The sequence below is a fragment of the Panthera pardus genome, unplaced genomic scaffold (genome assembly GCF_024362965.1).
Source record: "Panthera pardus isolate Hobbes unplaced genomic scaffold, ASM2436296v1 HiC_scaffold_17, whole genome shotgun sequence".
NCBI lineage: Eukaryota > Metazoa > Chordata > Mammalia > Carnivora > Felidae > Panthera > Panthera pardus.
Genome location: NW_026526732.1, coordinates 130,509,402 through 130,535,854, shown reverse-complemented (window position 1 = coordinate 130,535,854; position 26,453 = coordinate 130,509,402). Strand labels below are relative to the sequence as shown.

Sequence of the window (26,453 nt, the reverse complement as noted above, 5' to 3'; positions counted from 1 at the left end):
CCAGTATCATTTTGTGAAGAGTTCCTTCTTTTTCTATGCTTTAAAAAATAACACAAAAAAACGTGAAGGGTTTGTCCAAGTCTAAACTTGAGCCAGTCATAATGTGGCTTCAAACCTGAATAATTTAGCGTCTGTTCTGCCCATTTTTACCCACAACTCATATAGCATGGCTAGCACAGGTAACGCATATTAAATTGTCAAATTACTATGTTTTACATTAGAAACTAATGTAACATTTCATGTCAACTATAATTCAATTAAGAAATTTTTTAGAATCATAAAGCAGAGGGGACCAGGGAGATAATAATATGATTGAGGAAATTGGAATTGACCTGTGAGCTCTCTGCTACTCAGCAACAAGGAAGAGACTACAGCCTCTGGACCCAGAGAAAATAAGGTGTATCTGGATGGTAATACAGTGTTCTTTCCATTACCTTTATTTTTTTATTTTTTAAAGGGACCTCCCCCTTATTTTTTTCGCCATTACCTTTAACTCAAAACACATTTGAATATCAAAGAGCTGTGTTGGTGGGTACTCAATAAATAGATGCTAAACAAATGACATTTCTGTGGGAAGCAGTAGAGTAAGAGGGAAAGAGCACAGAATTGCATGTTAGATTTCATTTCATACGCTGGCTTGGCACTTGGGAACTGAGTCATCATAAGCAAGTTCCCTTACCTCCAAGCGCCAGTGTGCTAGGCTTCTTTTGCCTTCAAAGTATATTCTACTTTATATCCAAGATGAGATCTTACAGGTTTGCACTTATTTCCAAGAAGAAATCTAATAGGTTTACACATACATACACTATGTTCATCTCTTTTAACTTAAAATTTTATTTTTAATTTTTTTTTTGTTATTTTAATACCTTTGAGCCAATGTGGCTACAAGGACACGTGGCCTTGCCTTCACGTGGAGTGGGACAGAGAATATAATAAACCATAAATATAAGGCTGAATTCATACTATTTGAAAAGGTATACAGGGATTTGAATCTAGAGGCAGGAAGCAATTAGAACTCTGAAATCCCATAGATAGATAGATATATGGTTTAAGATAGAAACCATCCTTAACATATTTCTGGAACCTTTTTCCTCTGAAAAAAAAGTCTTCCAAGTTATTAAACCTGAATCTCATTGTTAAGAACAAGAAAAATCCTTCACAAAGAAAACAATGTAATTAAGGACCACTTAAAGAAATGCTACAATGGAGTTGAGGAGGAAAGGGAATCCACAAAAATCAGTAATTACCCAAGGATTAGTGTTCCATATTAAGAGAGTCCACAAAGGTAAAACGCTGAACATTTTAAACAGGTTAAGAAGTCAACCAACGAAAGACTCATTTTGTACTAATGTTTGTAAATCTTCCCCTCCGAAAACCAAGATATATAACAAGCCAGGTAGTATGAGCTCCAATTTCTATGATTAAACCAAACTCAGTAAGAATGAAAGTGATGGCCACCTGATTTCGGGTATCATAGTATAAAGATATTTTTGAGAGAAGGTAAAAAACTACATGGTGTTAAAAGCTCTCCAAGAGCCAGTACATATTTTCTTATAAAACATTTCATTTAATCCCATTACTGTAGAATTCATTACAGAAAAACAAAATCGCATTAAGTGATTTGGACCAAAAATGTTACTGAACCAGCAAACCTAAAGGCTCCATAATCGTTACTCTTGAACAGTAAAAGCTGAAAGAAATTCAAACGTTTCAAATAAATCTAACAATTAATAATTCCATATTAAAAGACATTTACATTCTAAAACAGCACTAACTTCCCAGTATTCTCAAAATGTCTTTCACCAACTCTCCTTCAATGCCACTTGAGATTGGGTTATCTAACCAGTAACGAGGTATTATGCCTCCAACGCAGCCCCGCAGCCAAATCATATTGTTTGCCCTAGTTGGAGAATTAACTCAACTTGTGGGCCCCACCGTGAAACCAGTTCTCGGAACCGCACACAAAATACCGATATCCCACTCACTCTGGTCCCTTCTCTAGCAAGTTTCCAGAGCCAAACGTTCAGTGCTAATACTAACTACCGGGCAAGCCCCAGTCACTGGTCACTAAACCCTTGGCAGGTGCCGCCTATACTTCCACACGCCCAACCCCCGTCCCGGAACTTGCGTCATGGCGCTCGTGCGCTCTGTCCCCGGATGCACTTTTATATCCGGATTCTTAGAGCGGACTCAGAGCTCCACGGTTCCCTACGCGGTTAGCACATGCGCGACGCCTCTGCTCCCTGTTCCTCCACTTCCACTAGCTTCCACCGTCCGGGAAGCCGCCGCCACCGCCGCCGAGGAGTCAGGAAGTTCAAGATGGCCGCCGCCGAGACTCTGTCGCTGCGGGAACAGCCCGAGTGAGTAGTCTCTGTGAGCTGTGCGGAAGGCCGGAGCCCAGGAGACTGCCGAGTGGGAAACGGCGGAGACCTGCACGGGCTGGCGGGAAAGTTCAGGCCTAACGGCGAGAGCCAAACTTTGCCTTTCCCCGCGCGATACGTTGTTGGGCGGGAGGCGTAGGGGGCGGGCGGGCGGCCTTCGAGCTTCGCTTTCCCGGAGGCCACGGCTGTTGGGTCGGAGGCGGCCGCGGCCTGCCGCGCGTCGTTGCCCTGGGAGGCGTACGCGCGAGCGGCCTCTACAGGTCCCGTGCGCGAGGCGGCTGCCGCGACCGTGCGGTCGCGCCTTCGTATTCCTCCCGCAGGGACCGAGCGGAGCTCCTTGGCTGCAGCACTGAGCGGCATCGGTGTTGGCACCCGAGGAGCAGTGGCGGCAGGGAGGCAAGCGATAATACTTTTCTTCTGCATGCAGTAACCTGCCGTTGTCCTGCTGCTGGTGTCAGTTTTCGGACCTGAAAGTAGGGAGGAGGGGATGCTAGGACCACCTCTTTGAATATCCCAGACCTATATAATAGCGGGGTGCTTCGTTTCCTCACCCCTGTGCTCTTAATCCAGCATCACTCGATATATTTTTCCCCCTCTGCCTAGTGGCAGCTTATTTGCCAACTTGCAAACTTGAGGCAAAGTAAGATCAAGTCCTTGGTTTTGAGGCCTGACGTTTTTGGCCTGAGTTTATAGGGCTTCTTGGGAGTATGAGTGGAAGAAATAGTAGCTCCTTCCAAACCCAAGTGCTTTATGTCTGTAATTAAGGTAATGTAAGAATCGATGCGGCCGAGTGAAAATATAACTTGTATGTGCTGCAAAGTCTGATCTTTGCTTAAAAGCAGCATTTTGTTCCTCTGTTCGTGTTTGGAAAATTCAAACAAGAACCTAAAAGAAAATGGATTTTAAAAGAGTGTTCATATAGCGACCGTTTTGTGCATCAGCATTAGCTTGCCTTTTTTTTTTTTTTTTTAAACCCATCTTAGGAGAGAGGTAGATATAGTCTCCCAGCAACTAGAGACTGAGAGGAGAAATTTTTACTACCAGGCAGCCCAACACGTCATTGCTGTGCATCCAGTTTTGGACTCCTCAGTCATTTGCTTTACTCAGAATTACACTGAGTTTTTCATTAAGGGCTTTTGAAAGCTGCTTTATTATCTTTACAATTTTGACTTAGAGCAATTGGGTTGTAAGTTTTACCTAGACTTTGCCTCTTTGTTTCTCATTGAGTTCACAGTGTGGCAGAGTTACAGTATTTATGTCATAGTAAAAATGTTATACAGCTGTTTTTTCTAGCAATCTCTTTAACGTTCTTTAGTATTATGTCCATTTGTTTGATTTGAGGGACCATTCAGATTCATTTTGACGAGTGCTTGAGCCATATTTTCTATGCATATTCAAATACTCGTCTTAGTATTTATTTAGGCCCCTGCAATATGAATGCCACTGAAATAAACCTTGATTCCACATCCCTTCCGCACAGAACTCTTGGTATAACTGGAGTATTCTGTAAGTGTCCCACTTATTTTAAAATGTTTGACAAAGAAAATAAATTTAGTATGAAAGCAAGCACTGTGTGTGCTGCTCATAGTGAATTCTGGGATGTAATATCTACACAGTTCTTTAGAGGACACTGAGTAGTTTACAGTTGTATGGACTCTATTCAAAGTGGAACGTTTGAGAAGAAATAAATATGAAAAACAGCTTTTAAATTCCCTGAAGGCTTTTTAATGACTTTTACGTTTGTCCGTCTCTTTAGCTCCGCCTCTTTGGTGGTTTTAAACATTTAAGTTTTTATCTGCATTCACTTATTTGCACTTACCAAGTACTAGGTACTATTCAAAGCACCGAACGGCTATCTTATCGTTATAATGACCCTTTGGAAGTGGATACAGTTGTTTCCTATATTTTACAGATGATGAGACTAAAGCACAGAAAAATTAAGTGTACTTAGCCAGCCAGGGTCACACTAAGTGATAGACCCAAGATTTAAACCCAGGAAGTCTGATTCTAGAGACCTGTTCCTAACTGTTTTACTATCTGGTCACCCACTATACATTGTGGTTCCTTTTTAAAATATCCTTTAGGGTTTGAAATCATTTTTATTTACTTCCATTGTTCCCAAAAGGTCCATTTTTTTTATGTGACAGTTCTAAATCTTTGAAGCTTAATTTTTCACACCCGATTTGGAAAAGGAGGGGCAGAGGAGTTCATTTTAAGACTACTTGGTCTTTTGAATCATTCTTATTTTTTATGTCTATGTGAATACTGTGTTAAAGTAGTTTAGCTTATCAGAGAAGCAGGCTTAAATTACTTTCTTTGTAAAGAAGTAATGGCATTCACTTTGCTCTCCATTCTCTGTTTCTAAAACATTAATTGAATGCCTCCCAAATAAGATGTCATTAGGAGCATTCTTATGAAAAAATTTGAAAGAAGAAATTAACACTGGTGGTTTGTAATTAGTCTTTATTTTAAACTTTATTTTAAAGTTGTTTCATTGCTGTTTTCTTTGTGTCAGATGCCTAGAGACCCTTGTTTGAAGGATGAAACTTGTACATTGCATTTAACAAAATAAATGAATAAATACTGTTAAACACCCCTATAGTCTTCACTTCAAATTCGCTTTGTTTCCAAATAATGTGATTTGAAGGATGTTTCTCAGTTCTCAATGAGTATGACAAATAATTGTAGATCGTGTTGGTTTAAACATACACCTGCTAAATGTGTAGTGTTAGGTTGCAAAATGTAAATTTACATTTGTGGGAGTTATATGCCTGTATTTATTATAAATATAAACTATGCAAAAAGACTGAGATTTATCAAGGTACCTTTCCCTAAAGTTTTAGAAAAAAGTTGTTGATAATGGACCTAAATTAGCTGCCTTAGCACAAGCTTGTTATATGCAATATGCCTTTGCTTCATTGAGTTCAGGTTTTCCTGATGTACCTAATCAGACTTCAATTGGTATATTCTATGGAATTTGCATTGATAGAGCCAACTGAGGAGGGTGTAAATGTCTGCTAACCCTAATGTAGGAGAACTCTAGAATTAAGGTTGAATTGACTTAGTAGGCCCTAAGGTGCTTGTAGCATTTTTATCAGTAAGGTAGTCATTTCTTGAGGTTAACAGTCACTAAGATACATTAGAAACAAGGATCACTCATGGGAGTAACTCTTAAGTGACGTTGGGCATCACAGTGATTCTGATTCTCAGAAGCTTTAGGAGCTAGGTTTCCTTTTGAAGGAAATTACTTCCTTTGTGGGTAAACTCCTAAGAATTTTGATTTGAAACTCCTTGGAGACTTGTAACTTGTAGAAGAAAGCATTAGAAAAGTGTTCAAAGGGTAGATTTTTCCTGGGTAGGGAGCTGATTAAATTTTATATTATTTTGAGTTATTGCATTCACCAGATAGGTGTGTGCACTGTGTGAGGCACTGGAGATCTGACTGAGCAAAACCAAATTGTTTCCTGTTAAGAGGTAAGAGTATAGTATAGCAACTATAAACCCAACTGTAATCTCATGAATACAGTTTTTATGTGTTATTCTATACAAATTATTTCATTGACACAACAAATTACTTACTGAATACCTGCTTACTATAGGTTAGACAATTTACTAGGTCTTAGTGCAGTGAACTACACAGATTAAAAATCTGCTCTCATAAGACTTGTGTTATGATAGGCAAAGACAAAAATTTGATTGCAGTTACTTTAGAGAAAAAAATAGGAAGGGAATATGTGTGTGGTATAGTGAGGGTTGTGATTTAAATGAATTGGTGAGGAAAACTTGACTGAGAAAGTACTTTGAGCAAAGGCCTGAGTTCAGCAAAGGAACCAGCAATGTATGCATCTGGGGAAAGCATTCCAGGTGGAGAAACAGCAAGTACAAGTACCAGGGCCCTGAGGTAGGGGTGTACCTGTTGTTCAAGGTGAGCGGTGTGGCTGAATGACTGAAGCATGGTGAGTGTGGGACAAAAGTAGGATCAAAGTGTTGGGAAGGTTGGGCAGATAGTGTAGGGCTTTGTAAACAATTTTGGTTTTTACTCTGAATAAAATATGAAGCAATAATCAAGTTTCACACAGAGTAGGGATAGGATCTGACATTTTAAAATCCATCTTCAGTCAATTGGAAGAGCTCTTGACTCTCTTGGAATGTAATACTAGCCTTCTCACTAGCTTGATGTATGTGCGACTGAAGGCAAGACCATTAAACTTCCTTGAAACTTAAAATCTCTGTCGTGGAGACTGAGACAGTATTTCTTCAGTGCTTTGTGTGGTAGCCTTTTACATACAAACTCAACATTCTTAGCATCAGCTCTGACAGCTCCACAGTGTCCTAGTGAGTAAGTAGATTTATCCAGTCTCTAAAGAATAATAATCTCTTACTTTGGGGGCCCTAGGTTTGTTCTAGGCACTATTATGAGCCTTGATAACATCTGTTAATCCATGCAATCCTCAGCTTACTTTGAGGTAGGGAATATTTTCTCCGTTTTGTAGATGAGGTGCCTGCAGACCAGAGAGAACTTAAAATTTGCCTAATGCACAACTAGTAAGCATTCGGACCAGGATTTGAACTCAGTCTGGCTTTGGAGACTGGCTTCCTAAGACACATTAGAGGATATTTAGGTAGTTTTGAGTTTCAGGTTGTTGACTAGAATTTTGTACTTTGGGCACTGAGATTTTATATACCTAAAAATCATTCACAACCTTTAAACAGGTTCTCCATACCTGTCTCCATACCATGAATTAGCCTAATTCAGTTTTCCTCAAATTTGCCCCCTAGAAGTCAAGTTTCAGGAAAAAAGACCTATGCTCCCACTTCCTAGGTTGTGCGATGGGAGATTTCAGGGGAAGGGATGTGGTTACCTGTATGAGGGTATAGTCTGTATAAGGAACAAAGTTAATTCTTTGTATCTTCTACTTAAGTTCGTGATTTCCCCCTACCCATAATAGAACCATGTTGTTTTTAACATAAAGATGTTACACTTTCTTTTTCCAAGTCTTTGAGAAAATTTGACGATCCAGAGAACGCTGCTATATTTATTCTTTTTTCTCATACCCCATTAGAGAGAAGTCAGATCAAACTAAAACCTCTCAACTGGAAGGTACAGCTTTTTCTGCAGCTCTCTTCAGCACTTTCTCCTTTCTCACATTCCACAGTACCAAAATGGAGATTGGCAATCTGACAAAAATTTAAAGTTCTTGCCATGCGGTAGTTATATGTTCTTCATGTTCTCCACATCCCTTCATTGTTGTCAACTAGTAACTTACCAAGTCTACTCCGGTGTGTCCCCTCCCTCCTCTAGCCTTTTCAAGTTTACTAAAGACTGAGACCTAGCTGGAGGACCAGACTTGCCTCCCAACTCCTCTGTAATAGCAGTGTCCTTACAGACCACCTATCCAGCAACCTAATCTTGCAGTTCCTGGGCCTCTGACCCCAATTAGCCTCTAACTATCTCAGCCACTCATTCCCAGAATCTTGTGCAGTATCTCTTTATCTCCTGGAATTGGTCCATGGAGGTCTTAACCACTAGACCAGTTACTTCATGAGTTTTGATGCCCTGGCAACACTGATCTGCTTCTGGTTTGCTATTCATAACTGTGCCTTTTGTCACCTTTTTTTCTATCGAAAATACTCTTTTCCCTTGTTAATTTATTATTATTTAGGACTATGTTACTCAACTTTTATTTTATAATCCATGTACCTTCTCAGTAAACATTCCTTCTCCTTTCAAAGTCCTTGCTTAACACATAGCTTGGGTTTTTCTTTGATCTCCTTGACCATTTTCAAAGTGGTTTTGGGTGATCCCTCAGTGTTCCCATAATGCCCTTATTTATGTTTTTATCATTGCCTTCTTGCAGTGTTTCATGTGACTTTCTTTTCCATTGGCCTGTTATTTCCTTGAGAGTGGGAGATATGGTCTTGTACATCTTTGTTTTCCTGCTACTTTTTCTAATGCCTACATTGTGTAGTGATTTTTAAAAAAATCAAATTCCTTCATTTTTTGGCATGATAATTTTTCTAAAAGTACAGCAGTACATAACTTGAAGGATTTGGACAAAATAATCCATATCTTCCTACAAAAATAGTGTTTTGTTCTGAATCCAGATGATTTAGTGTTTTGATGTTTGTCTCATATTCTGGGGTGTGATGTTTTACTATGGAGTGATTTTAAAGGGGAAAGGTAATTAATGCCATTGTAGCCTGTGTTTAACCTGGGATTAACAATAGCAGGGATTTAACAAAATAACTTAGCATCATAAACTAAGCATAGCCCGGGCATTTAAACACAAAAGCTACCCCCTTGATGTAATTAAATGTTTTTTTGCATGGTACCTATCAACATGAGCATATTTTGGGAAACTAATCTTTCATTTGAAATTTAAAGAGATTAAATAGCCCAGTGAACTAATATTAGTTGAACCATAGGCTGTTGCTGATATTGGACTGTTGTTCACCTGCAGAAGACCCTTTGATGTCTTTCAGTCTAATACCACATGGTTGCTCATTGGGTACCACAGACTGAAAGTATAGTTCTCAATTTAAAGTGGAGAAAGAGGGGCGCCTGGGTGGCGCAGTCGGTTAAGCGTCCGACTTCAGCCAGGTCACGATCTCGCGGTCCATGAGTTCGAGCCCCGCGTCAGGCTCTGGGCTGATGGCTCGGAGCCTGGAGCCTGTTTCCGATTCTGTGTCTCCCTCTCTCTCTGCCCCTCCCCCGTTCATGCTCTGTCTCTCTCTGTCCCAAAAATAAAAAACGTTGAAAAAAAAAATTTTTTTAAATAAAAAAATAAATAAAAAATAAAGTGGAGAAAGAGATTAGTCTCCCAATGTATGTCAGTGTTTTATGGAAAAAAAAAAATGGGAGGGGGATGCCTTTGGTGTTAAATCTGTGTGAAAAATTCTGGTTTAAAAACAAGTTACCGAGTGTTTAAATCAATATTAACGTTTTACTGTACCTGTTTTGGATTTTCTTTTTCTATTCAGTGTAATTATCTTCTGTCATTGTGTATTTCTTCTATGTATTTTAGTGCAACCATTAGAAATAAAGCTAAACCACTATTTAAGTCAGTTTTGCCATGTATTTTGAAATGTCTGAAGCTGTTCTGAAAATATTTCAGTGACTAACTTCATGTATTACATTGAGATGTATTTATCATTATTTTGTTGTGATCAAATCTTGATAAATGATAGGATTTTGAAATGTGTTTGATACATTTATAGGATAGAAGATGCTGATAATTCCGAGAAGAGTGTAAATGAAGAAAATGGGGAAGTATCAGAAGACCAATCTCAAAATAAGCACAGTCGTCACAAAAAAAAGAAGCATAAACACAGAAGTAAACATAAGAAACATAAACATTCCTCAGAAGAAGATAAGGATAAAAAACATAAACATAAGCATAAACATAAGAAACACAAAAGAAAAGAGGTCATTGATGCCTCTGACAAAGAAGGTATGTCTCCAGCAAAAAGAACTAAACTTGATGATTTAGCTTTGCTGGAAGACTTGGAAAAACAGAGAGCCTTGATTAAAGCTGAACTTGATAATGAGTTAATGGAAGGAAAGGTCCAATCTGGGATGGGGCTCATATTGCAAGGTTATGAGTCTGGCTCTGAAGAAGAGGGGGAGATTCATGAAAAGGCAAGAAATGGAAATAGGTCTAGTACCAGATCTTCAAGTACAAAGGGGAAACTCGAACTTATGGACAATAAAAATAGTACAAAAAAGCGAAGTAAAAGCAGATCCAAAGAACGGACTAGACATAGGTCTGATAAAAAGAAAAGTAAGGGAGGTGTTGAAATAGTTAAAGAAAAGACAACTAGGAGCAAATCAAAGGAGAGGAAAAAGTCCAAAAGTCCATCCAAAAGAAGTAAGTCTCAAGATCAAGCAAGGAAATCAAAATCCCCTACCCTTAGAAGGCGATCTCAAGAGAAAATTGGAAAGGCCAGATCTCCTACTGATGACAAGGTTAAAACCGAAGACAAAAGTAGGTCAAAAGATAGGAAAAAATCCCCGATTATAAATGAAAGTAGAAGTCGTGATCGAGGCAAAAAATCCAGATCCCCAGTTGATTTAAGAGGTAAATCCAAAGACAGAAGATCACGATCCAAAGAGAGAAAATCAAAACGGTCTGAAACAGATAAAGAAAAGAAGCCAATTAAATCTCCCTCTAAGGATGCTTCTTCTGGGAAAGAAAACAGGTCACCCAGTAGAAGACCTGGTCGAAGTCCTAAAAGAAGAAGTTTGTCTCCAAAACAGCGTGATAAATCAAGGAGAAGTAGATCTCCACTAGTAAATGATAGGAGGTCTAAGCAGAGCAAATCACCTTCTCGAACTCTGTCTCCTGGTAGAAGAGCCAAGAGCCGATCCTTGGAAAGAAAACGAAGAGAACCAGAAAGGAGACGACTTTCTTCTCCAAGGTAACTTTTGTTTTCAAAATGTTAATGCTTTCTGCCAATACATCAGATTTTAAAAAGGAGAAACTAGAATTTGTGAACAATAAAAAAAAAGTGGTGGTGTTAATATACTTTTAACATAGATCCTGCCCACTAACTATATTAACATTTGTACTTTTGTCAGCAAATATCTTGACTATGGGATTTAAAAATATCGAACTGTTGAATTGAATTATATATTAAAAATATTGAATTGAAATGTTGACAATCAGGTTTTTTTCAAGTTCTTAATTTAGTACCTAATTTGCAGAATCACTCCTTTAAATCCAAATAATTTGGCTGATAAATCTATGTGTACCCATTTATGGGAATTTCTAGAGCAAGGATTATGACTTCATTGGACAGTATAGGCTTAAGATTTTAACTTTAAAAAAGGAGGTATCAATTTAAGGCTTGTGATGTATCCATTCTCTTGAGTTGGCATAATTTTGAGTTCTGACAATGTAAATTGGAACTACCAAATTTTTTGGCCCCCAAAATAAAATTAAATTCAAAGTGGACATTTTTTTTGTTACTAATTCATATACTTATAATCTCAATGTTTAAATAATAGTACCTTTTAATTTTAAGAATAGTGTAAGAAATGATTTTATTTTCTTAATAATAATGAAAGTAATTCATTTTTGCGTAATACTTTTGGCCCATCATATTTTTTCTCATAAATTCTCATGATTCTCTCTCCTTATAAAGTAGAGTAACTCTTATACTCCATTTGTAAATGAGAAAAAAGATTGCAAGATTATCTAACTTACCTAGGATCATAGACCTAATAGGTAATTTAGGCACATGAAAGATTTTGGAAGAGGGGTTGGGGGTTGTTTAGTCTAAACTACTTCAGAAACATTTTTAGTGTCTTTATATTTAATAAGCAGGTGAAATTATCAGCAAAGTTTAGCTTAAAAGAATGTTGGCTTATACAATGTGAAGATATAAATTCCTAGCCATTTACTCTGTGTGAGTATACATACAAGCTGACCTTGAAGTGTAAATGGTTCTCTGAAAAATTTTAAGAATGCTGTTTTCAAAATGCTGTATATTAGGAAATACTCTTGATTTTTCTAAATGACACTGTAATTAAATGGCCCCCTTCTTTCTTTAGCTTTCTAAGTTGAGACGGTTGTTAGTGTTGCTGATTATGTCTTCTAAAGTGTTTCCAAATGATTCTTGTCTCTTTCAATTTTCTTTCCATTTGAAAAGGAAATTCTGAGCAGTTTATTAAGGACTAGAGTTGAATATTTGAAACAAAATTTTGTTTTAATTACAGAAAAGATACTAACTCAAAGAGAAATTCGGATAAGGCAGAAACCTGTGAATTCTCTCCCTTTCCATCCTTTCTGCAGTACCAGTCACAAGAATGTCCTTCTAGCCCTTTTTTTTTTATGCACATAGAATTCTATGAATGTTCTTTCTTACAAAAATGGAGTCTTCCTATTCACGTGAACAGTGATTTTTTTCATGAAACATTTTTGTGACAATAAAGATCTTTTAAGTCTTTATATAACAGCACCATATTTCACAGTATAGATATATCATAATGCAGTTGACCCTGGAACAACACAGAGGTTAGGGGGGCCAGTCCCCCACACAGTCAGAAATGTGCATATAACATTTGACTCTCCCAAAATTTATTACTAGTAGCCTACTGCTAACTGGAAGCCTTATCAATAAAACTTAGTCAATTGGCATATTTTGTATGTTGTATGTATTGTATACTGTATTCTTAAAGTAAGTTAGAGGTAAAATCATAAGGATGAGTAAATATATTTACAGTACTGTAAAAAATCTACGTGTAAGTGGACCTATGCAGTTCAAACCCATGTTCAAGGATCACCTCTAATCATCCCCCTTTTTCAGATGAAAATTTTGGTTGTTGTCAGTTTTTCATGATTGTATGCTACTATGTCCGTTCTTTACGTGTGAAGGTTCTTTGTAGAATAGATTCATAGAAATGGAATTGCAAAGTCTAAGGTAATGTACATTTGCATTTTAGAAAGTTACTGCCAAATGTCTTTCCAGGAAAGTTACACCAATATGTGTTTCCATGACTAGATAGGCTGTCCTTTTCTCTAAATCCTTACTTATATTTCCTCTGTTTAAAGGTTAACATTGATTGTAAGATGCTATTATATGTAATATATTAAAAAGAAGACTCTATATTGGGAGAATGTCAAAATTTAGAAACAGTCTTCAAACTAAGGAAGTGGAATACTGTTACTCACTTAGGCAAGTTTTATTTGAGTTGTGTATCTGGAATTAGAATCAGTGACTTTAATAATGTGAATAGCCATCATAATTCTTCAGATTGTGAGATGACAGGAAGTATACCATTTTTACTGTGTGCCTACCACAACACCAAAATGTCATTGTGATTTTCTGGATTTAAGTTTTAAAAAACCTGTTAATATTTGTTTACTGTCTTCATGTTTAGTACACCCTTTCTTAAGATGTTCTTTATGTGCAAAACAAATTCATTAATTAGATGTGTTTTTCTATAACTTGGATTTGGTCCCCTTAAGAACACGACCTCGAGATGATATCCTCAGTAGACGTGAAAGATCAAAAGATGCCAGCCCCATCAATAGGTGGTCTCCAACCCGAAGAAGAGCAAGTAGATCTCCCATTAGAAGGCGGTCTCGTTCCCCACTCAGACGAAGTAGGTCACCCAGGAGAAGAAGCAGGTCTCCTCGGAGAAGGTAAAATAATGTTACATATGTTGTCCTTTTGATTCATTAAACTGTATGCTTCTGAAGCCTCATATTAGCTCAGTTGGTAGGTTTTCTTAGAGACCGTTTTTCTCTGAAAAATTGTAGCTGTGATCCCATATAGTTTCCTTTTTCCCAACATGTGATATTTCACATACACTGATTTTTCTTTAATATAGCTTTTTTTCAAATTTAAGTAAATCAGTGTTCATTAAAAACCCATTCTTTTAAAAGGGAAGAATTTTTTTCCCCTACTCAAGATAAATACTACATGAGCTGTGCTTACTGCTTTTTTGTTTCGTTTTGTTTTTTTTGAACAGGATAGATCATAAGGTAAAAAAAAGCCGAGTTTCTGGTCATACAATTTCATTTCTCTGTTTTTCTATTAACTTGTATTTGGTCCCCTTAGAATGTGACTTCAAGATGATAACCTCAGTAGATGTGAAAGACAATCTCAGCAAACACTTATTTAATTCACTGTAGTAGAAACCATTTTATGTGATGCACATGTAGTGAGTTGGTTAATCAAAATGTTGGTTTATAAAGCACAAATCATTTTTAAAATATATGCATTAAATATTTTAACTCAAACATAAGTAGACTTCCATTTGCCAATTTTTAATGTTTTTAAAAGATAGCATACCAAAGGCTTATTGCAATCAGTGGATAGATCTTTACATTATCTGAGTATTTTTGTATACTAGATTCCTTGAAGTAGAAGTGCTTTGCCCAAGGTTGTGTATGTTAAAATTTTTAGAAATTATTATCATATTATCTATTGATTTCTTATTCTGGACAATTACTGTTTTTTAATCCCCCCCCCCCACACACACACACACTTTTCTACCCAATTGTACCATATTTCCCTGTGCTTCCAGTTATAATCATTATGATCATGTGCATATTGCTCATTGCTGAGCAGACGGGAGAAGGGGCAAGAAAAGACCTTCCTTCTAATGCTTCTAGCCTTTGAGCTCCAAACTGATGAATAGGCCTGCTTAAACAGTTATTGTAGGAATTGTTTTCCCTTTTCTGTCATCTTGGCAGTCTCTCTTATTTTGTGATTCTCTTTCCTGTATCCAGCATCTTCATATTTTATTTCCTTGCTTTGTTAATGCCTTTACAATAGCTTCCTGCGAAAAGTACATGAAAAGGACATTTTGGGGGACCTTTGTCTCTTTAAAAAAAGAAAAGGCTTTTGTCTTCACTGCTGATTTGTTAAGGAATAGAATTCCAAGTTGAAATCATTTTTTCCCTGAAGAATTTTGAAATTGTTATTCCACTAACTTCTAGTTTCCAGTAGTTTTCTGGTCACTAAATAGACCCTTTATTTAAATTTACTTACTTAAGTTTACTTTTTGAGAGAAAGTGCAAGGACAAAGAAAGGTTCTACGCTGTATGGAACCTGACTGGGGGCTCTAACCAAACAGATCATGACTTGAGCTGAAGTCTGACGCTTAACCCACCATTGAGCCACCCAGGTGCTCCCTAAATAGGCTTTAAAGCAGGAAGATTATGGCTACCTATTCTGGGAAATTTTCTTTGTTTGCTTTTTTGCCCATTGTTTTCTTCATTCCTGCATTGGATCTTCTGTATTGTTCCACTCATTCCCCCTCTATGCACACTCATCTTTTATGTTTGTCCTTTTGTTCTGCTTTTAGTGTAAATTTTCTTGTTGTGCCTTCTTACCTTTCTATATTTTTTCCTGTGCTCATATATATTTATTTTTATTTCCAAGATTTGTTGGCTGTTTAATTTTTTTCTGCCATTTAACTTGTTTTATAGAAATAGCATCTCCTGCATCAAAGATTATAATGAGTTTGCTTTGTGGAGTTTTGTTCTTAATGATTTTCTTTTCTTATACTTTCTTTCTTCCCAGAATCCTTTTGCTGCTCATTTACCTTTATCATTTGAGGACTTTATTCAAACAGCTGGATCCTATTCTCATTTAAAACTTAGCCACTGAGAAAGCTGAATGGAAACTTTCGTCCATTCTGAGAATGTAGAATTTGTGGCTTCATTGTGATCTCTTTAGCATATCCTTGACTATAGCTCTTTTGGGTTAGCAGTTTCCCAGAATCCTCTCGTCTGCTGGAGAATGTAGACATGGCTGCCAGTAGAGTTCTGGTTCTTCATAATGTAGACTTCCCCTAATCCTTCCATTTTCAGTACTGTGCCTCCCTGCTACCTTGGGTCAGTTTTGATAACAACCTCACCTCTATAAAATTTAAGTATTTTGCCAGAATGTTGAAGGGGAATGGTTGGCATTTTCTGCTGAGTCAGGAAGGAGGCAGAATATACAGAAGCCAGCTATTCCTAAAGGCTTTCAACCAGTTTTTATTTAGCTTTTACCTACAGGATATGGTGTCTCCAATGCTTGAGGCTTTCTTTCTGGAGTTCTGTGGCATGGATTTACTTGTTTCTTATATATCTTGTCTGTTCCTGTCAGACTTATGTTTAGATTTGATCTGTTATTACTCTTTTTGTCCAGTGTGCACATCAAGATTTTGTTGACATCTCTGTTGTCCTAATAGCTCTTCACATTCTTTAGTTGTTCTCTTCATGTCATTTTTAGTAAGATTTCTTAAGAAATATGACATAAGCCTGGTAGTCAGATGTGACATTAACAGGCAGTTTGCCAATTCTCTGTAGACTTAGCAGCCTTTTCTGTTTGGAATTCTACAGCATCTTTCCAACATAAACTTTACCTTTAATGCTTGAACCACAGTATCAGTTTTTGTTTAACATGAGGCAAGACCTTCAGGCACTTATAAAGCTGTCTGAGGGCCCTGTTAATTAGACTTAGAATTTTTGTCATGTTTGTATTTTCTGTGCCTTATTAATGGTGATATTTTTTTAATCTCATTTATTGAAACATATTTACATAAAGTAAATAAATTCACCCTTGTTGGTGTAAAGTTATGTGAGTTTTGACAAACGCATAGTCACATAATCACCATAATCAAGAATATTTCCATCACCCCCAAAGTTCTTTTTGTGTCCTTTTGCAGTCCAATAAGAACAGTAACTGTGTTTTAGTTGTCTTCAGTTAAGCTGATTACCCCAATCTTGTGTGTTATTTCACTTTAAATTTTTAATTAACCCCTTTTTAAAAGATTTTATTTTTAGAACAGTTGTAGGTTCACAGCAAAATTGAGCTTTTGAAAAGTACAGAAAGTTCCTGTATACTCCTGCCCAACACACCCACAGCTTTCCCACCTTTAATTGACCTTTAAAGTGTGTGTGTGTGTGTGTGTGTGTGTGTGTGTGTGTGTGTGTGTATTTATTTATTTATTTATTTTCCCCCTAACCCAACCAAATAGGGACAGAGGTCGAAGGAGCAGGTCACGCTTGAGAAGGCGGTCTCGATCACGGGGTGGTCGTAGACGTAGGAGCAGAAGCAAAGTAAAAGAAGATAAATTTAAAGGAAGTCTTTCTGAAGGAATGAAAGTTGAACAAGAATCTTCATCTGATGATAAGTAAGAATGGAATTTCCCATAATTTCCTTTTTTCAATTTAGACAAGTACTATTTGACCTGGAAGTCTTTACTTTTCCACCTGGATATAGCAAACGAATCCATTCATTAGGTCCTGAATTGAAAAGTTAATCTTTTGTGTATATTTTATAGGTTATGTGGCAGAGGTCATGGTTTTCTGAATTTAGAGGCTTCAGTTTTCGCTGGAATGAACATTGGGCTATCAATTTATCATGAGCCTTCCCTTCATTTTTATTAGAGACAACAGATATATTAGATAGTTCTACTACCAATCTTGATTACCAGTTTTGCAGTGGTGTGTGTGTGCGGGTGTATACTAATATTTAAACTTTTCACTTTGTGTAAAATGATACCTACTTTGCAGTTGAGGCTATCGGTGGTAGATATGCCTGTTACCATGTGGAAAATGCAAAAACATTTCATTGTCTAACAGAGAATTTTTTTTTTTTAATGCGAATTCAGTTGTGTAGATGGAACATCTCAAAAAATGAGACTAATCTAGAGCAATAGTTCTTAGCTGGGGGTAATCTGCTTCTCCGGGGACATTTTGGCAATATCTAAAGGTATTTTGATTGTCATCTTGTGGCTAGAGACCAGAGATACTGTTCAATATCTGCCAGGGCATAGGACAATGCCCTCTTCCATAATGAAGAATTGTTAAAATGTCAGTAGTGCTGAGGTCAAGAAAGAGCTTAGGTGATATGAAAGTTAAATGAAGGTTAAGTGAACATCCTGATAACCTTGAGAATGCATTTTGCTTACTTGTTTGCAGTGAACATTCAGCAGATCATAGAAAAGCCTATACTGGGAGGGATTGCAAAGATTGTGGAGTTTTTTTGGGAGGAAATTGGGAACAGTCAGGGCAGTGTCTGGGGGTAGAGCCACATTCCCCTTCAGAGTGTATGTGGATATTTACGTGTGCATTTTTGATAGGGAAAAGATCCATAGCTTTCCAAGGATCTGCAGCTTTCTGTGACCCAGAAAAGGTATTAGTTTGCTTATGTGTCTCACCCTCTTGTTCTATAAAGATTAAAACAGGCTAGTAAATGAAATGACTTTAGCAATACCAAGGTCATGGAAGAGCCGGGAGTGACTTTTTTGAACTTAGGGATCTTTCATTTGTTCCCTAGTTTGGTGCCATGAAACAAGTGAGGAGAAAAATGAGACATAGAAGGTTAAATTACTTGCTTGGTTTCCAAACCAGGCAACTAAGAGAGTTTAGAAACAGAATAGAGTAGGATGGCTTAAGACTTTGGTGCAATTAGCTGATCACTTACGTTTTCCAGCTCTTACTTTTAATTTATGTAACAGTTACTATTTGTGAGTCTCTAAGCATTTTTGAAGTTAATTATGTGTATATATGTGTAAATTTTTTTTTAAGCCTTGAAGACTTTGATGTAGAGGAAGAAGATGAAGAAGCCCTAATAGAACAGAGAAGAATACAGAGGCAGGCAATTGTTCAGGTGTGTGATATTAGTGAAACTTTGAGTAGTCCTTCTGAAATAATTACTCTTTTAGTAAAAACAGTTTTTATTTATAAAGAAGTGATGGTAACAGCAATTGAATAAACCTTTAAGAAGTGTATGTGTAAAATTATCTTTGTGAGATTTGAAAAGATGATAGTTTCTTAATAAAATTGAAATGGTTGCCTTGTTTTGTTATAGAGAGGATTCTGACAAAAACCTTTTATAAGACATAAAATTTGAAATTTGCTTTTTTTAAAAAAAAAATTTAAAGTTTACATATTTGTTTTGAGAGAGAGAGCATGGGGGGGGGGGGGGAGCAGAGAGAGAGAGAATCACAACATAGGGCTCAAACTCAAAAACTGAGATCATGACCTGAGCCAAAATCAAGAGTCAGACGCTTAACCACCTGAGCCACCCAGGTGCCCTTCTTTTTTGTTTGTTTTTTAAGAAAACCCTCATAAGTGAGTATAGAATAAATTGGAAGAATTTCAGTTAGAAGGAAGAATTTCTCTATGTGGGGGTGGAGAACTATTTTAAGGTCTAAAAAAAATGGTAAATTTCTAATGCAAATGTGATTGTTTACATGGAACATCTCAAAAATAAGTTTGAGTCGTTTAGAGCTAGGTGATTAAGAAAGTGGGGTGGGGAAAGGGTGTTATACATAGGTCTTTATATGGTCATTTAATGATTTGGTTACCTGCCTTGGAAGATTGTCAGTTATGCCTCGGCCATCCTGACTTAAAGCCATGGCCACTAGATGCTTTGTGGACGGCAGTCCCTGTAAAGTGTAAAGTTTTCCCCTAATGGAAGGTGAGCAATGAAGTTGAGAATGCATTCTGGAAGAAGTAAAAAATGTTTAGGTGCTATAAGAACATCAGACAAAAGGAAAGGACAGTCATACTAGCTCACTTACACATATGTAGCAAATCATAAACCATGTACTGGTATGTCAGAGCAAAGGAAAGAACTTGAATCATCAGAAGATGTAGGGCAAAACTGGAATTCCAGAGAACCTTTTCTGGGGCACTGATGAAATTGTTGTTATTAAACTGATATCCCTAAAGACTTGGTTGAATCTTTTTTTGTTCTTGCCCAGGTCCACAATCCCTTATCTCCATCCCTTGGGGCCAGATGTGCTTCAGAACTCAGAACTATTTGAATTTTAGAAAGGTAATATGGTGCATCTATGTATATTATTTAGCCCCATCAGTGGGCTCTAGGAGCAGCACCCCGTTATCAAACACAGTAGTATTTCTGCAGTGAGGCATATTCTGTTCACACTGGGGGAGATAAAAATAAGACTACAAATAGCATCACATCTGTTCATGTCAGGTTTTGTCACCTAATGAATGTGCACCGAACATAGAAAATCTCTTTCAGAGTTGTGTGGATTTTGGAATTCTATGTAAGGGATTGTGGATCTGATTCAGTGAAGGCATCAATACTCTTTAAAAAATTTTTAACATTATTTAACACTCTTTTCAGTGCAATACCTCTTTAGCAAATATGCATCAGATTTTATGAAAATAATATGTTGTATTGTTGTTACAGAAATATAAATATCTTGCTGAAGATAGCAATATGTCTGTGCCATCTGAACCCAGCAGCCCCCAGAGCAGTACCTGTACGCGGTCACCTTCTCCAGATGACATTCTAGAAAGGGTAGCTGCTGATGTTAAAGAGTATGAACGGGAAAATGTTGATACATTTGAGGCTTCAGTAAAAGCCAAGCATAATCTAATGACAGTTGAACAGAATAATGGTAAGTTAGATTTTTGTTTTGATCATGCTTTTCTCTGAATTTTTAGCTCTGTAAATAATGAAAGAGATTGTTTTGGAATGGGGAAAAGTGAAAGGGATTAGAAATGTTGCCCCTGTTAACCCCTGTTAAATCTTATGGTAATATAGTATTAAATGAGTCCCAGTGAATGTTCTTTATAAATATTTTTTATTAGTTCACATAACCTAAAACAGTATACGGAATCCCACATTGTTCGTTACCTTCTGTTTGGGGCGCCTGGCTGGCTTAGTCAGTAGAGCATGCAACCCTTGATCTCGAGGTCATGTGTTCAAGCCCCATGTTGGGCACAGAGCTTACTTAAAATAAATACATAAATACATACATACATACATACATACATACATACATACATACATATATTTTAAAAATGTCATTAGCTTCTGTTTTGCTTGCTAGAGTATTCTAAAGCAGATCCCAGCCATGATTTCATTTTGTCTATAAATATTTCATTTTGTATCTCTGCTAGATAAGAACTTTTTTTTAAAAAAACATTACTTAAAAAAATTGATCGCTTTTAAATATCTAATGTCTAATTACAGTTGGCTGGTTTGAATCAGAATCCACATAAGATGCCCATACCTCTCTCAATGTCTCAGAGTCTTTAATATTCTCATCCTTTCCTCCTCCCCCCTTTCCATTTACTTGTGAAGATACTGGGGCCATGTGTCCTATAAACTTTTCTTTGCACTCTGATTTTACCACATTCTTGGGCCATTTATCTTATTTCCTCTATCTTCAGTGTTTCTTGAACACTAACGTGTTGGAGACTTGAGCAGATTTAAGTTAACTGTTTTGGCAAGAATACTTCATAAGTAGTGGTGTGCACTTGCACAGGTGGCGTGTGGTGTGTGTTTGTCCTGTTTTTATTGACCTTGAGATTGTGTGTCCAGTATGAAGTTTACCTTCAGCTGTTCACCTAGCAGTTTCAGTAGCCATTGGTGATCATTACTTAGATCCATTCTTTCATGAGGGGCAGGGGTGGGGGGGTGTGGACACACTCCAAAGTGGTGATTCTTAAATTATAATTCCTTTTGAATTACTACCTGTAATTCCATAAAAGAAAAGGTTTCCATTCTTTGGTTACCGTGAAACATAGTTTGTACAGGAGAGTTGGGATAAATGCTTCATTATTTTCTTTTATTGACTAATTTTTAGCATAGATAGAGTTTGGTACATTAGCAACCTCCAGAGATAACCAGTGAAATTTTGGTAGTTTTTGTCATGTTTTCATGGTTTCGTATCATTATATACTTAAATTCTCTTTCCAACTGAGGTGGGGAAGAGCCTTTTTAAGTTGGTTTCTAATGTCTTTTTGACCCACACCCTACAGGATTAATTGGTAATATATACTTATTAATATTATTCTTTCTAGGACAGGGGTTGGCAAACTGTAAAAGGTCAGATAGAGAATATTTTAGGTTTTCATAATTTAGACTTTTTTTCTCTGTTCCAACTACTGAACTCGGCTGTTGTAGAGCAGAAGCAGCTGTGTTCCTCCCAAAAAAACCTGTGTGGACACCAAAATTTAAATTTTCAATAATTTTCAAACGTCACAAAATATTCTCATGTTTTTCCCCAAAATCTTTGAAAACATAAAAATGGACCATATGAAAATAAGGGGCCAGATTTGCTTCACTGTAGTTTGCAAAATTAGTTTTACCACAGTGTGAGATTTCACAGGCTCACCTTATGGGTATCTTGTCCCAGAACAGAAACAGCTGTTGATCTAAGGAACGCTGGTGCCATATAATAGGAAATTCCATTCAGAGGTCACAGGGCACGTAGGGGTGCCCATTATTCATGGGACTTTTCAGTGGACAAAGCTAGGACATACATACCTTTTTGGAAGGGGGGGGGTTCATACTAAAAAAGTGTCAATTCAAATTCGTACTTATATAAGGTTTTTATTAAGTTCTTTGATTTTATATTTCTATTTTAGTGAAAAACTTGACTCCTAATAACATTATTTGGGTTATTTTGAAGCTTTTATTTACATACTTATCAGTATGATCAATATTCTTTTTATCCTTGGGATACATTCCAAAGTGTAAAATCACTTGAAATACTTCTTTGTGTGGGTGTACCACTCATTTAATAGATTTAGGTTTATTTTTTTTCTTTTGCTTGTGATTTTTAGGAATTTTCTGTTTTATTATTAAAATGGTCCTTCATATGTGTGTGTATCTGTATCCTATGTATACAAGAACACACAAAGATATATACACTCCTCGATGTGAAAAAAATCTTCATTCCTTTTTATAGCTGTGTACTATTCCAGTGTAATGAATGTGCCAAAGTTTATTCATTGTCTTCTAATGGTAGATGTTTGGGTTGTCTCCAGTTGTTGAGTATTCATTGGACCATTAATTATAATGCGATTGTGCATTGTCATTTTTTTAATGTGTACCACTCTGTCTTTGAGATGATTTTGTAGAAGTGGAGTTGCTGGGTCTAAAGAGTATGGTTGTGCTGTGTTTCCAAATTTTATGCTGTAAGGCTTACACAGTTTTGCCTCTCCCAAGTAATGTCTGAGTTCTTGTTTATCAGGGCTTGTTTTTGTGGGGGTTCTTGTTGGTTTTTTGTTTTTGTTTTTTTTTTTTTTTTTTTTGAGAGAGAGAGCATGCGCATGAGTGAGGGGGGGTAACATTGGCGAGACAGATAATTCCAAGCAGGCTCCACACCAGCAGCGCAGAGCAAGACTCAAATGCTTGAAACTGTGAGATTGTGACCTGAGCTGAAATCAAGAGTCGATTGCTCAACTGACTGAGCTACCCAGCTGCCCCTAGAATTTATTTATTTTATTTTTTTAAAGTTTATTTTTGGGAGAGGGGAAAGTACAAGCAGGGGAGGGGCAGAGAGAGAGTGAGACCAAGGATCTGAAGCCAGCTGACAGGTACCAATACAGAGCTAGAACTCACAAACCGCGAGGTCATAACCTGAACTGAAGTTGGAAGCTTAAGTGACTGTGCCACCCAGGCACTCCTAGAAATAGAATTTTTTGAAGAGGAACTTTGATTTTAATACATAATTATTATTTACCTATTAGCATATTAATTTAACTAACATTGGAGAAAGTACTGATAATTAGGTGTTTCAACTTTCTGAAATGAATCTTTTTAGTAAAGAATGGATGGCCTTATATATGTTAAGTGTTAAAGTAACTTTTGGATGGGTATTAATGAAAAACTCGTGCAAGAGGAAAGAAACTGAATTGTTAGTGATTTTACATTGATGACTGATTTGTGTTTTAATTTGTATCCCTTCATTTTTCAAATATTACTGTTCATTTCCATTTAGGTTCATCTCAGAAGAAGCTGTTGGCACCTGATATGTTTACCGAATCTGATGATATGTTTGCTGCCTATTTTGATGTAAGTAATTTTACTTACGTAACTTTAAATGAAATGTATAAGCGTTGTATATATATAGAGAGAGAGAGTAATAGATAAAGCAAATATATGCTAACATTTGGACAGTCTGATTGAAGGTTATCTGGAAACTCTCTGTACTAATGTTGCAACATTTCTCGAAGTCTGAAATTAGGTCAATATTTTAAAAACAAGTATAGCAGAACAGTTTGGGAGGTTCAGAAAAGTTAAACACCAAATGACTTAAATGTGTAGTTATTTTTCTCAAGCAACATTTTCTTGGATTTAAAATGTGTGTGTGTGTGTGTGTGTGTGTGTGTGTGTGTGTGTGTAGGGCATAGTTAGCTGAGACAAGATGGTACCAATAATTTCCAAGCTGGTATTAGAGCAGAGTCCACTTTGGGCTTCGATATTATTGGTGATTAAAAAGTTAGGATTTGGGTCCTAATAAAGTCATTAAAGAGTTCTGAGTGTTATTCTAAGGCAGGGGATTAAGAAATTTTGGCTTTTTAGCCATGTTTCCAGTTTTCTTTTCTTGAAAAAGTCTTAAAAACATACTCAAAAGTATGGAATTTTTTCATTATAAATTCAAGAGAATATGAGAAATAAGGAGGCTTTGGCAAGAAGAGGAAGTAGGGGGATAAACATAAAAAGGGGAAATTAAAAATGGAGTAGGATTAAGCAGTCTGTGTCCAGGACCCGGAAGACCTTGATCATGGGCTCATGTGTCTACGTCTGTATTTTAAACAGAAATACTAAATAATGCCAGGTTAAGGAATGATGAAATGATGATTGAGCCAGTGAAAGTATCAGTGCCCATCATTTGCTTGGGTGACAGGGGCCTTCTGGGTATCATGGAGAGTGGTTTGTAATATTCTTAATTTCCCAGACAAACTGTTAGTACAGCCAGTGACCTTTCATGCATATGTGGGAAGAGGAGCCAAGGGGTGGCAAGTGGACAAGGCAGTATAAGAAATGTGGAATTGGTAGAAGAGAGTGTTGGATACCTATTGTTAACTGAGTGCCCATCTGTAATTTTTGTCCCCCTTTGTCTATTAATAGCTGTCAAAAACCAGACCTGGTTTTGAGTCTTTTTCATTTATAATGCCCTAGTCATATTCCTAAGATTTCTTGAAGATACTTTAACTTTTTTCCTGAGCGTTATTGTGGTATAAGAGACTTTGTTACTCATGTTTCCAGGTGATGGTAAGAGTTTACTTAATTTGGCATAAGATGTTTTTATTGAATTATAGCTTGTTTTGCCCATTTTTGTTTTAAAGGAAGTGGTTTAAATGTCTGCCTGATTAGTAGGTAAATGGCTCTGTTGTTGCCTCCTTCATTTCAGAGTGCTCGTCTTCGGGCTGCTGGTATTGGGAAAGATTTCAAAGAGAATCCCAACCTCAGGGATAACTGGACAGATGCAGAAGGCTATTACCGTAAGTTCACGGTTCTGATTAATTTTAGAGTTCATTGCAATATTTTATAGAATTCTTTTGCTTGATGCAGTCACACATTGGAGAACTCTGAGAGTCCCATCACAGTGCCAGCACTTACAAAGTATGGCACATTGGATAGCTGCATGAACCCATGTCGTAATCTAGTAAGCAGCCCACGAGCTTCATGAATAGACGTGAGGTAAAAACTTGATGTGCAACTTAAATCTATTCAAAGTTGTTTTCAGCCATGAGATAAGCCTCCAGGAGGAGGAGGGGGAACGTCACTTGCTCGTCTTGATCTGAAAACCAAGAAAAACGACATACAAGGAGCTTGGGATGCCAGTCATGCAGTATTTGTCCTGCAGGACTACAGTTGGAAACACTTCAGTGAGCACATTTCTTCCCTACTCAATGTTGAAATCCTCAGCAGTGGATAGGAAGTGGGCATGCAGCTTGAACCACATTATGAAAGAGTGACGAATGATGGAGGCTTGGCTTTGATTCTCCCTGGTGCCTAGGACACCAAACACACAGTAGAGATTTGACACACTTTTTTAAGTGACTGCACTGTTTCTTTTAATTATGTGTATCTCAGAGTTTTCTTAAGTATTTATTGTTTTCAAAATTCCCATTTCTTAATTTACTTTTCTAGGCGTGAACATAGGTGAAGTCCTAGATAAGCGTTACAATGTGTATGGCTACACTGGCCAGGGTGTATTCAGTAACGTTGTACGAGCCAGAGATAATGCAAGAGCAAACCAAGAAGTGGCTGTAAAAATCATCAGAAACAATGAGCTCATGTAAGTTCAGAAGACATATGTAATGAAACCTAAAAACACAGGTATTGACACATGAAGATTTTTAAAAAGTATAACAGTCTATAAAAGTATTGCAGTTCTAAAATGACAGAATGATGGTATTGAATCTGATGCCCTTTTTCTTTTATACAATAGAGGTAATTGCCATACCCATATGTTCTAATAAGCACAATCCATAACCACACACTGAGTTGATGTTAAAGTCAACTTGCCATTATTTTTATTTTTTAATTTACATCCAAGTTAGTTAGCATATAGTGCAATAATGATTTCAGGAGTAAAATCTAGTGATTTCATCCCCTACATACAACACCCAGTGCTATCCCAACAGGTGTCTGTCCTCCTTAATGCCCATCACCCATTTAGCCCCTCCCCCCACCCACAACCCTTCCAGCAACCCTCAGTTTGTTCTCTATATTTAGATCTAAGTTTTGTCCCCCTCCCTATTTTTACATTATTTTTTTTAACGTTTATTTATTTTTGAGACAGAGACAGAGCATGAATGGGGGAGGGTCAGAGAGAGGGAGACA

The 26,453-nt window shown here is 37.0% G+C and overlaps 1 protein-coding gene across 14 annotated transcripts in view; it reads left to right on the top strand.

Annotated features, from left to right (window-relative positions):
- Window positions 1-2,158: 2,158 nt before the first annotated feature.
- Window positions 2,159-26,453, top strand: part of PRPF4B (pre-mRNA processing factor 4B) — a 36,576-nt gene continuing 12,281 nt past the window's right edge. For all 14 annotated transcript variants that reach the window (XR_002072581.2, XR_002072576.2, XR_002072582.2 and 11 more), the window contains exons 1-9: window positions 2,159-2,360; window positions 9,600-10,799; window positions 13,352-13,528; window positions 16,861-17,016; window positions 18,416-18,497; window positions 20,052-20,262; window positions 23,599-23,672; window positions 25,015-25,105; window positions 25,758-25,905. Coding sequence is in view for 1 of the 14 variants with exons in the window: in XM_019419861.2 (XP_019275406.1) it covers window positions 2,224-2,360; window positions 9,600-10,799; window positions 13,352-13,528; window positions 16,861-17,016; window positions 18,416-18,497; window positions 20,052-20,262; window positions 23,599-23,672; window positions 25,015-25,105; window positions 25,758-25,905 (2,276 nt within the window). In the remaining 13 variants the exon portion in view is untranslated. The remainder of the gene's footprint in view (window positions 2,361-9,599; window positions 10,800-13,351; window positions 13,529-16,860; window positions 17,017-18,415; window positions 18,498-20,051; window positions 20,263-23,598; window positions 23,673-25,014; window positions 25,106-25,757; window positions 25,906-26,453) is intronic.